Raw genomic sequence first — 13,276 nt, forward strand, 5'->3', positions numbered from 1 at the left:
ATTAATTTCAACTTTGTTAGCCCTCTTACAGGATTATTGCATATGATCTGGGCTTAGTTGATTACTTGAATTAGAAATCAGGACAAGCCGGATACCATTTTGCCATTGATACATACCGTTCCACCGATACTTTATCAGTAAGATGCGGCATTTTCGATACCGTCTGGGTTTTGGTTGCTTCTTGGGACAAAGTGGTCGAATTGGATCTTCTACTTTTACGTGCATAAAATATCAAGGAGAAATAATAGAAAGAATAGTTATAGGCTAGGAGTTTTTATAATTATTTTATGTTATCTAAGTGATTATGTTTTATGTGGGTAAAATAGTTGGGAGTCGTGGTTAGTTATGGAGATAGTTCGATAACTATCCAAATCTGTATCCTTGTTTAGAGTTGAAGAATGTAATGGAAAAAGGGACTAAGACTTTGATAATTTGTCTTCCTACAATTTCTATGTTATCTTTATTTCTATGCTCCTTATTTTCTCTCTTTGTATTTTATCTCTCTTCCCACCATGTGTGTATGCAACAATTGATATTCAAAACCAAACAAGGTGGAGCAATTGATGGAGTAATACTTTATCTCGGTTCCTCTCTAAGGAGTTTCTTCATTGACAAGCAATGCTCGACCAATGAATTTCTAAGAAGAAACCAAATGCGAGGTGTTTCATCGATTCAAGCAACTTGGAAGAATTAGAAACCATGAAGATTCAGTTTCCTAATTGGTCTTGAGGATCAAATCCGTATCCTCATTTATCCAATTTTCTATGTTATCTTTATCTCTATGTCCCTATTTTCTCTCTTTGTATTTTATCTCTCTTCCCACCATGTGTGTACACAACATGTTATGTATGTCTCAAAGTCTTTTCTTATACCTGTTTTGAAGAATGACCCACTTCGACGTTTTTTATGGTGATTCAAATGGAACTGTTTTTGAGATCTATTATGGTAGCTGAGGACTTGGTTCGACCCGATCCGATGGAGGAGTATTTATATTCTTTATCCGTCTTATTGTATAGATGATGTAAGACTTTGGAGTTATCGATTTAGGGATCTAGGAGAGTAGTAGTGTCGTTTTTGGGTGTTCTTGAGAGATCTCCACCGTAACTTTCTCCGATTTACATAGTGAAACATCTTCAGCTTCACCCGTGGACGTAGCACACCATATTGGTGTGTGAACCACGTTAAATCTCTGTGTCATCTTGGTCTGTTTTCATTTTTGTTCGTGCATTGTTTGATGTTTGTTCTAACGTCTACCTCTCATCTTAAAATGATTAATTATTCAAAACAATACCATCCCTAATGAAACTAAAAATTTCTCTTCCTCCTAAGAAATTTAGCATCAGAGAAAATTAATGAACTTTAGAGCACAAGGCCAAGGTTGGGAAAGATTGATCGACCCAATTTTGTACGAAGTTTAGTAGTTCGAGTTGCACTTCTGAGAGGAGAAGATAATTATACTTTTAGGTCCTCTTTGGTTTGATTTCTATTTCTTAATATATGGACCATTAAAAATATTAATTGAAGAAGGAACTAAGTGCCCGTTTGATAATCTTATGAGTGTTTCTGTTCTGGTTATGTGCTGAGAAACAGTAAAACAATTTTTTCATTTTCTGTGCTGAGAAACCGTTTTTGACCCGTTTGGTAAACTTGTTCTTGGAAACAAGCAAAACCTTTTTTTAAAAAAAAATAAAAAATTAACAAGAGGATATGTTTGGCACACTTTTCCAATTTTACAAAAGAGCATAGTGAACCAATATAGGAGTTTTTATCGGGCACATTTTTCCAATTTTCAGCTAAGAAACGACAGTCAAAAGTTTTTCAGGGAGCATAAATTTTGATTTATGTTTCTAAAAACAGTCACAAAAAACACTTCGTTATCAAGCGGGCTCTAAAATAACTCGTCTTTTATACTTACTACAAAAGTATAAGAAATCTTGTTGGTATTTTTAATTCCTGTGTGGGAAAAAAATCTCTACTGTATTTAGTAAGTCTTTAAGCTAGTTACAGAATGATATATAGATATGATCAAAGAATTTTGTTTTTGTTCAAACTTTTCCCTTCAACATTCTCCATCCATAAAGTACTATAAGTGCATTCTTCTAACCAATAGATAAAGCTGCCAAACAAAAGAAAAAAAAATGAAACAGATTAAAGCTAGTATTGTCAAATATACAATAATCGATAAATGTAAGAACAAAATTTTGTTGCTATGTTCCTACTACAAGGCTGACAGCCAAGGAATGGGATTTTAAAGGGTATTTAAAAAAATTCTAAAACATAGGAGGGTATTTATTAAACCAAAGGGGAAGTGAATTATTCTATTTCCTTGGCTGCTAGCCTTGTAGCAAGTAGCAGGAACATTCCTACTACAAGTGTACCAGCAAAATGTTTTCCTAAATGTAGTATTTAGGGCATAGCTATACCTCCATCAGAATAGTGGAAGCTCTGGTGAAAGATGATTGGCGCAGTTCGCCCTACGGTTTTTGGTGAGGCAGCGGCTGCTGATAATGAAGATGAAGGTGAGGGGATCAGGGATGGTGGCAAGGAGGGAGCAGATGTGGCTCTGCAGATTGGAATCTCGGATCCTAATCCAAGTAGTGATTTTTTAGATGTTCCTCTTTCGATTTCTGGTCATGCGACCGCTGGTAAGTCCTTTGTAGTGGTAGTGGCTGGTAGTGTTCTTCTGAATGTGGATAACCTTCAGATCCGATACATGAATGCCAATGACGAGGGTCATCATACCACAAAAGTAGAACAGATCTTTAAGTTCAGATTTGCTCTTATTGGTAGATTAAATCTGCTCTTGGTATCCATGGAGGATTTGAGGAGTTCTATTAAGGAGTCTTTTGGGGGCTTAAAGAGAAGGTGGAGATCATTCCTATCGGCAAAGGTTTCATTATCTTTAGGTTTTCTTTTGGGATCTAGATCCTCTACTTCCGAACTGCCGCTACTTCCGTGCGCCCCATACACAGCAAGGTGGAAAAGACCACCTTACCCCCTCTCGGGCAGGGGTAAGGCGGTCTTTTCGCCACCTTGCTGTGTCTGGGGCACAAACGGCGGTATGGGCAGCTCGGCAGTAGAGGAGCCCGGCGGTTTCTTTTGAGAGTGATATAACGATGAACTGGAAGAGAAGTCCGATCAAAGTGCTTGGCCAATTGATGAAATTTCAGAGATGGGAACCTGATTTCAATATTAATGTTAACTATCTATCCATGAATCTCATCTGGGTGAGATTCTCCGATCTGCCATTCGAGTACTGGCATACATATATACTTCTTTCCTTTGCTAAGGCAATTGGTAGGCTGGTGGCTTTAGATCAGTAGATAAGGGCTTTCTTGGTGGGGCACCTTGTGAGGGTGTTGGTGGACATTGAAATCAGAGGAGATTGGGTTGAAAGGCATCGTGTGGGATTGTCGGATCCAATCTCTTTCATACAAATTAATGGTTGTGTATGAGGATGGAATGGAGCATTGTGGCTTCTGCAAAAGGGTGGGTCATTCGATTATTCATTGTAAGGAGAAGAAGGGGACGGATTTGAGAAACCATTCTACCTTTGTGAATGGTGATTAGAACTCTTAGTATGATAATGAGGAGGATAAGGTGGGGGCCGGAGACAATAATAGAGGTTATCAGATCTACAGATCCAAGTCCTGCGAGGCAAGCTTCTCAGTCTAGCTAGGTTCGTCAAGGTTCCTAATGCATATCAAATAGTGATGATTCTCTACCAAACTCAGAGAGATCTATATCTTCTGCTGGGTCTGATAATGAGAAGGTGCAAGAGTCGGATCTAGATTGCACTTCGTAGGACGTGAGGAGATCAATTTAGTCTGAGATACATGTTCCTGATTTAATGCAGCGACAGCTTGATCAGGCCATTGCCATAGGAGGTGGCTGTGTGTAGACACCAAGGTTCAGAAACTCGTCTCGACTCAGTGTCTTGATTAGGTCGAGACAACCGAGATCTCAATGAGGCAGTGTAATATTTTTTTTTCATTTCGGTGGACAAATGACCATAGTTGGCTCCAAAACTTTAAGGGAAGTTTGTTTGAGGCTTAATAAAAATATTCAAATCTTCAAATTGTGAAAAAAAAAAACACCCAATTTGGTGTTGGATTTGCACCATTGGTTGGCAATAAACGTCGAATTCTTAATGTAATATTCTCTATTTTACACATTGTTTGAGTGGTATGAGACATAATTGAAAAGTAAAACAAATAAATTATGCAATAATGGATGAAGACACATAATATTGAATAATTATTTAAGAAATACTTAAAGACTTAAAGTTTCTACTACAAAGTATAGTGAAGTGAATAATGCATATTATTGATTATATAGACACCCAACAAATATAGTGAACAATACATAAGTCATAGACACCCTAGTCTTCCACGTCCCAACAATACAATACTATGAGTATATGACTGTATACCGACATGAACTATGACGTGCTAGGTCGAGTCCACTCATGGTCCGATGGTCCATGAGGGATGATGTGGCAAAAAAAAAAAAAAAAAAAAAAAAAAAAAATCAAGTTCCAAGCTTTTTCCCCCTTCTCCAGGTCCAAACCCACGAAACTATCGAGTTTTCTTCGAAATTTCGAAGAATGGATCAGACCTTGCCTATATATAAGGTGATTTGTACCATTTTGGCGACACGTTACAAAGTGTATTGAAATCTCGCTGAAATTTCGGCTGAGTTTACTGAAGCAATGCAGAATTTAGATCTCATAAGAGATCTTGTCTCAACCATGTCGAGATTCTCGAGTTTTCTAAGATCTCGCCAAGATCTTGGCAAGTTTTAGAACTATGGTAGACACGCCATTTTGTCTCCCCTAAGTGACCCTAAACGATGTTGAGCTCTGAATCTATTTCAAAGTGGAGAGTTTTGTGTTTTTATTTTAGTAAACAAAAGAGTTCACCATTGAGTCGACTTAAGGGATTTGGCTCCTCTCCTTGAAGGGCATCGCCCAATGAGTGTTCAATGAGGCATCCAACGGTTGGACTGTACCGCACACATCTCGGTGTGCGCCCAATCAGCCATCGGGATGTGTGCGGTATAACCCAACCTTTGGATGCCTCATTGGGCGATGCCTTCAAGGAGAGGAGCCCAATCCGGACTTAAGACGCAAGTTTGTTGTGTCAGGTCTTTCTGTTTCCAGGAATTTTTTTTTCATGCGCTCCCCAAGATCCTTCTTCACTCATCTAAACAACCCAGTAATAACCCAACCTAGTTTCAGGTGTGATAGCTCACTCAATATGGCACCATTCCAACTGAAATTTGAGGATTAAGCTCCTAACCCTCAGCCCTTATGAATAAATTCAATAATGGGCTAAATAATCAGATGCAATAATAGTAGGAAATCCCTGAAAGTAACAAGGGCAGTAGTTACAGGTTCAACTCTGGTTACTAAACCCAAAGTGGACAGGATAGGTTGCCAACAATAAAGGTATCGATGCACAGATCTATCTCAGGAACACTGCTGTATGTATTCCACCGTTATAATTGCTGGCCGAACGGAGATGGTGAAGAAGAGGAGGAAAGTCTCAAATGTATCGTTTTTAGGGTTCAAAGCTTAAAAAACCTAACCTGTAAAGGACAGGGTTGGCCGGGACTGAACCCAAATGCTGGCCCAGCCTGACCTTGACCCTGACCCTGACCCTGGCCTGAAAATTTCAGCCCTAACTGAAAACACCGAAATCATGGATTCCATAACACTATATCCTTGTACGGTATTTCTTCAAACTAGTTCAGGGCATAGTTCAATATATATATTCGAAACAAACAAACAAACAGAACAGAACAGAATGTGTCTTCTTGATAGTTCGATATATATATTGCTGTTGTATGGAGGGCTAGGAATGAGGTATCGGTATTAATATCAGGCTGATACAAATCCAGATAGGCTGGTATTGGTCTAAATCGGTCAATTTTACGCATATTTTTTAATAAAAATTGAATTTTTGATGATTTTACCTTTGATCCGATAGTGATACTCAATCCGATACCGATACCTCAATCCATGGTGAAGGGTTTTAGAATAAAAAATTTCAAGAATGAAGAATCTATCCGTGGCTTCATGCATGTAAAAATCTATTCATAGTGAAACTCTTGTTTTCTCTTTCCGAGGATGTAGGGGGTTTTGCTGAAACAGATAGATTGTGTGTCATATTCTTTACTATACACACAACACAACAGCATGTGTTGTGTGGAGGGTTTCAAAATAAGAAGGTAGAGAATCTATCCCTGACTTCATGCTTGTAAAAATCCATTCATAGTGGAACTCTTGTTTTCCGTGGATTTAGGGGTTTTTGCTGAACCAGGTTTATTGTGTGTCTTTTTCTTCACTAAAGTATGTTTTTTCTCTCTATTTGCTTGCTTGTCATTGATTTTTGCAGCAAGGTTGTTATTCTTATAGTTTGGTTGTACTGAAAAACAACATTTATAGATATTGGATTCACCTCTGCCGAGCGAGAATCTTGGAGAGCTCGTAGTGGGAAGGGTAGAGTAGCAAAGAAAAGGAATCTTCTAGAACTGATGAAGTTGGGCAGAAAGAACAAACATTTGGCATCTACGAGCTTTTGCTTTAGAATCCTGGAACTGAAATTGTAGGGTTGTGGACTAGTTCAGTTATCCTCCTTGGCTCCTTGCGGTACCAAGTTCTCTTTGTATCCTCAGTGGATTCCCCTGCTAGTTTGATTTGTAACAATGATTTTGCTAGACACTCTATTTATCCATTGATTTCAATATTAGTTATCTTCTCCTTGCAATTCATTCCTTTTGTTCTGGTTACAACATGAACATATCAAATCAATTTCCCTATTCTTGATTGTTTATTTGTTTGACTTGAGAAGATGATTTAAAGTATTTTTAACCTAAGCTTTCTTCAATATAGGCTATGAATGTAAGATTTTATTATAGCTTAAATTAAAAAACAAACCGATCTAAACCGATAATAGCCCAATACTAAAAAAATTTGAAATAAACCGAAACCGTATCGAACTAAAATCAAAACTGACCGAAAACCAAAGTTCCTTAAGAGTTTGGTTTTGGTCTCACTCAGTCCCAAACCGAACCCGATTCAGCCGGACCGAAACCAGACTTAACCGATTGTTTGACACCCCTAATTAAAACGATTTCAATTTGCAATTCACAACCTTACCGAAAAGCTTACGAGTTATGGAATATGAGGAATAGCATAATCCTTGGATAATAGCATGTCTCAACTCTGAACTTATGAACAAGAGCATAATCCCTTTGTGAGCGGGGAATCTTCACGTACGTGAGCGTACGTGAATGACTCACAATCGCTCAGATGGGTCTGTAAGAATATTCTATCTGAATGGCTGTGAGTCGTTCAGAGCGTACGTGAAGAGTCACCGGACTCGATCCCTTATCAAGAAGGGAAACAGAGAGAATAACGCAAGCGAACTATAAAAGGAATGGTAATCTCTTTTTGGCTATTCGCATATCATCTTTGCGGAAAAAGGAATTTCTTTTTACTGAATCAACCAACCGTTCGATGAATTGCGTAAACCAAATTTGGCTGAAAAATAAAAGGGTATTCTTTTAACTGAATCAAAACCGAACCTACTTACACCCTTACCTAGTACTAACTATTAGTGGGGTGTTCCTTACTTCGTCTGCTTAAGGATAAGGTACTTGCTATACAGAGAGACTGATCCATTGATCAATCCAGAGAGAGAGAGCAAGATGGTGTTGGAGGAGGAGGACGTAGATTTGGTGCTGGTACCAATGGGTCTGTTGGTGATGGCGATCTATCACGGCTGGCTTCTCATCACCATCCGCCACACCCCAGAACGCACTGTCATAGGCCTCAACGCCGCTGGTAGGCATCAGTGGGTCATCTCTATGATGGCTGTAAGTTTCCTTTCCCCCCTTCTTTCACTTCTCTTTTTTTTCCTTCTTCAGTAACCTTTGGCAGAACATAGAGATAAAGAGAGACCATGAAGATCATCTGATCCCCTCTCTCTCACTTGAATCAATAATCTGTGATTGGTTTGTGGCTCCCCAGTCAGGAATTGGGTGCTTTCAACTTTAAGAATAGTCTATAAGATTAAAAAAATAAATAAATAAAAGGACCTCCACTTGCTGAGGGAGGTGGTCCCTTACTAACTGAATTCCGGCCCTTGGAGTTTATAGATATTGTTGGTTTAGAATTATCTCAATTATAACATTAGCAAGTCAGAGAGATATTTTACAAAGAGAAAATTGAAAAATGAAGTATCTGGTTTGATCTTCTACGGCCGGGCAGCATAGCGGCTATTGTCCGGCCACACACAGGCAGGGGCCACACACTACCAAAGGGGAAAGAGAGGGGGAAATGGTGTCTTTTCAATGACACAAATGTCAGTTGAAGAGTCGAACTCCAACCAACCGAGCTAGCGGCTGTTCATGCATACATAATTGTTGAGGCGACACAAATGGTGGCTAAGTGTCTAGCAGCCTAGGTTCCCTAGCCATGGATGCTATAATAAGATTTATAATTATTTGATGTAATACAATTAATTTAATGTACAAATATCAATGCAAATGATATATAATTATGTTGTTGGTGGTTTAATTTAAGAAAATCAACAAATGATAAAAAAAAGTATAAGATATAATATAAGCATATTCATAAAAAGATTTGTCTACATGGTATCTCGTTAGGTGTATTTAGAATGTGACACCTTCATTTAATTTTCCCTTGTTTTATTCTCAAAAGTTCTTTATGTTAAAGATATAAAAAGGATTTTAAAAATAATTTTAAAGTGATTTGTCATTATGTCATTATCGAAAGTTGTCATTGTCACACATTTTTTAATAGACATGTGAAATGACAGTATTTGCCTTTGATGTAAAAATTTGTGTAAAAGTAAGGTTACAAATTCTTGGAGACCCCTCACCCTACCGTGCTTATATTTCCAACCCTCTCTGCAATCCCCATCTTCTCCCAGCCCGCACTCCACCCTACATCTCCCTCCCCTGTCCTTCAACACCATTGTCACATTGTTTTTTTTAAATCATAATTTCTCTGTTTAAAAAAATTAATAATAATTCATGTGAAAGCGCAGTGTAAGCCTACCTCAAAGGACTTGGCTCCATAGTTGTCACGGCGTCATGGCGATCCAAGTTGGTGGAGGGGTGTCTGATCGATATATCGACACGTCGCCTGCCATGGCGATCATGTTGACCATGGAAAAATTTTAATTAAATCCAAAGTTGAATGGCAAACTAGTAGATAAATCAAGATTTATAAGAGCAATGGTAGGATTTTAACTAAATCCAAAGTTGAATTGCAAACTAGTAGATAAATCAAGATTTATAAGAGCAATGGTAGAATTGTAATTAATCTGAAATTGTAAAGGAGTGGCAGAATTATAATTTAATGAGGTTAAAGAGAAAACTGAATGGGTTAAACAGACTAGCAATAGAGAATATAAGGGGTTTTATATAAATAATATAAGTTGTCCTTACTTGCAATTTTAAAGATTTAATGTCTGCTTCAACCTTGCAATAACACGACAGAAAGGGAGGTAGAGAGGCAGTAAACTGGAGTGGTTCCAGTAGAGGAAACTCCTTATGAAGACGATTCTCCCTGCAATTTCTGGAACACAATCGCAGCACCAAGGTCTGCCGATCCCAACGAGAAATAGCCCCAGAATTCTACTGGCAACCGAATGGTGAGATCTGAAATCAGATCTGACGAATGTCTTAGTTGCAGGTTACTAAACCAAGGCTAATATAGGAGATTTTGGGAAGCAGGGAGTGGGTCTAAAGTTGGAGAAGAAACAAAAAATTAAAGAAAAAATCGAAGAGGGAAAGAGAGACAGAACGCCATGGTGTAGGTCGATATGTACAGACCTCCAACGCCAGGACGTCATGGCGGCACCATGGCGATGCCATGACAACTATGCTTGGCTCAGGTTCACGTACAAGAAGATTCTCATACACTTGCAAGCCATCCAAGTGGAATCCACTCCTCTGGATTCCATCTGAATGGCTTGCAGATGTTTTCGTACGTGAACCTGAGCCGGCCTCTACTTAGCTTAGAGAGCTTTTTCGCAAAAAAATTAATAACAATTTCACCCTAGGTTGCTAGGCGGCTAGATCTTGGATTGGGTCTATCATGGACAAATAAGTCTCTGAAACCGCCCCCCCCCCCCCCTAAGACTTAAGGAGGACCAGGTACTTTTAGAGCCCATGCTGACATATATTTGGTGAATTTCTTAGCACTAGTGTGACCGGGCCTGGGCATCAGTAATGACTGTGAACTCAATTGTTTTAAGTATAAACTAAGTATCAATTATCATTGAAACCCAATTTTTTTCTTAATTAATTAAATTAGTTTGCTAATTACAATTTTGTTTATTAGGATCCAATGAAGAACGGAATTTTAGCAGTTCAAACAATTCGCAACAACATAATGGCATCTACACTCCTAGCAACCACAGCAATTACTATCAGTTCAATAATTGGTATATTCGTGATGAGCAGCTCTAACAACTCCAAGATCTCTCCATCCAGATTGGTTTACGGCAACAAGTTGTCCATAGTATCTTCGATGAAGTACTTCTCCATCATGATTTGCTTCCTTGTTGCTTCTCTTTGTAACGTCCAGTCTATCAGATACTACGCCCAAGTTAGTATCTTGATTACCTTGCCTACTTTGAAAGACAAAAGGGAATTGGTGACTTACGTTGCTCTGAGTTTGAAACGTGGGATCTTCTTTTGGTCACTTGGATTGTGAGCTTTCTACCTTATCGTTCCCTCTCTTTCTTTGGATTTTCAGGCCCATACCGATGTTTCTGTGTTGCTGTTTGATGTCGTTTATGCTATATTTCTTGGATACAACCACAGGGAGTACAAGGAAACTTCATATTCGTTCTTTCAGAGATGAGAAAGAAGGTGGTGATGATATTGAATTGATTCATCATCAAACTGCAGCTTAAAGAAAGTGGTGAAAGCTGATAACGGAACACCCGATCACCATATTAAATTGCAGCAATAAGAAGTGTTTGATATATGTGGTTTAAAACAAAAAGGAAAATAGAAAGTTCATGTAGCCAAGCTTTGGCTAGCTAACATATTTCTGGGAAAAATTGTCAGTTTTCTTAAAGATTCGTCAATAAGGTGTGAAAGTTCAATAGGCATGTATTGTTTGGTTTAAATCCAATGTCTTTAGGCAATCTATTACTACATTGGGTTGCTTAGCTGAAGCTTTTCATACAGCTGATCAACTTTTTAAGAGAGCAATTGAGGTTCCTCGAGCAATTGCTTTTGTTGGGCAGGTTTGGAAAGTGGAGATCATATTTTTTTTAAAGTGCTCATTCTTTCTTGTTGCTAGAAGATCATCTTTATTAAGAGAAAGAAAAGTGAAAAAAGAAAGTACAAGCAAAATGAAGCTACCCCTACCTTTGGGCAAGGTCATCAGCAGGGGGAGGAATCATCTACCCCTAGACAACAAACTAAAAAAAGCGAAATCTTGGTCTATGCAGAGCATCGACCTGCAGCTCTTCTTGAATCAGAGGGGGGAAGCCTTGGAGAGAGGGTAGATGCATTTTGCTAGAAAATGTGCTATGGGATTTGCTTCCCTATAGCAGTGAGTAATTTTCCAATGAATATCAACAAGGTAAGGCTGCAGAAACAGCCATTTTTGCAAAACAAACCAAAGAATCTTACCACTGTAAATTGCAAACGTCACAGCTATCAAATCCGATTCAATCCAAAGATTTTGGATTCCTAGATGCCTTGCAGTCAGAATACCTTTGATCAAACCCTGGAATTCCGGTTCATAGTTTGTTTTTATACCCAAATAGACAGATTTGGAAAGATATCTAGGTTGATTGCTAACCAAATAGACTTTCGCTGAGAACTGTCAAAGGCTGTTTGGGTAGCAAAGGCTTTTAGAAAAAGACAACATCGGAGATATTGGAAAATGGCTTTCTGCTCAACCATATCTCATATATGGACCGAGCCGAGCGAAATTTCAGAACAAAACAAGACCTCGTCCCCTCATTGTTAGAGATATCCAGCTTAATGGTATGTTTTAGCGGTTTATATTCAAACACCATGGAAAGTGGTGTTACGGTGGGACTTATGGCCACAGAAATAGCCTCCCTCTAATTCTGCCTAGAACATGCAAGTGGATCTAAAGTCAGATGAACCGAAACCATCATGTGGATGTCCATCCATTTCAGAAACTGGGCAGAATTAATGTCCTCTACATAAATGGTCATATCTTCCTCGTCTGAACTTCGGTTAATTAGATTCTTTTTTCTATGTGTAACAGATAATTCAAATTCAAATTTGAATTCAAACATGATCAATTCAAATACAACGTTGATCAAGTTAGAGTCCGATAGAGACACTCCAACTCCTCAAGCCAAACTCACTCCTACAAGATAGAAAGAGATGAGAAGGGATTCTTATCCACTGTAACTGAGATAGCTGTTGTAAATATTTGAAATACACTTATAAATACCTCACTTTATCACAAGAAACGATAAGGGGAGAATTCATTCCAAAGTCCATCTCTTATACTATGTAAAGAAGACTCGAAAAGATACATCTTTCATTTTTTGAGCTACTCTAGAATCTGCCATTAGGACATCTGAAAATGCGCTTAAAGTGACATTTTGTGTAAAATATGAATTCTAGAAACATCTATGGGACATACATTCGAAATGATTTCTCCTTCGTCTGAACTCAGATTGAGGTGAAACTTAAAGCAATTGAATCTCCATTCAATGGATTAGAGTATTTTAGTTTTGAGCTTCAAATAATTCAACCTCTAACATAACTCAAAAATTGCATGAAAGTTCTGCTCCCCACCAAAATGATAGTCCAGCCCATTAGCATACTCCCAACAAAACACATTACACTTCGCCTTGATGCTTTATATTCAATGCATCAAACATAAACCAAACACCACCAATACACTATCACACATGTCTAGAAGCTTCAGGAACTCGCCCGACTGGACAATATAGTCATTTTCTGTGATTGTACATCACCAGACTAGCAGACCTTCACTATACAAATCTGTACTGCCTCTAATACAATGCATTGACAACTGCCTCACTGTGTTGACTCATGCCACACCGTGCTGACTCTGACTACTGTTTCCATGTCACCATACTTACTACCGCACTGGCTGACATGGCATCATTGCACGCAAACACTGTACTGTCTGTACCATCACCTCTGTCACCCTCATTGACACTTTGTACTTGTCTCTATATCATCACAAGTGCGCTGCCATTATGCTCTA

The 13,276-nt window shown here is 38.5% G+C and overlaps 1 protein-coding gene across 1 annotated transcript; it reads left to right on the top strand.

Moving 5' to 3' along the window:
• Nucleotides 1-7,649: 7,649 nt before the first annotated feature.
• LOC122649963 lies at nt 7,650-11,024 on the top strand. The gene is given in 3 exon segments (XM_043843231.1): nt 7,650-7,881; nt 10,379-10,762; nt 10,764-11,024. Coding segments are annotated over 3 exon segments (744 nt in total). The 5' UTR covers nt 7,650-7,713; the 3' UTR covers nt 10,956-11,024.
• The last annotated feature ends 2,252 nt before the right edge of the window (nt 11,025-13,276 follow it).

This window comes from Telopea speciosissima, chromosome 2 (assembly GCF_018873765.1).
Source record: "Telopea speciosissima isolate NSW1024214 ecotype Mountain lineage chromosome 2, Tspe_v1, whole genome shotgun sequence".
In the NCBI taxonomy this organism is placed as follows: domain Eukaryota; kingdom Viridiplantae; phylum Streptophyta; class Magnoliopsida; order Proteales; family Proteaceae; genus Telopea; species Telopea speciosissima.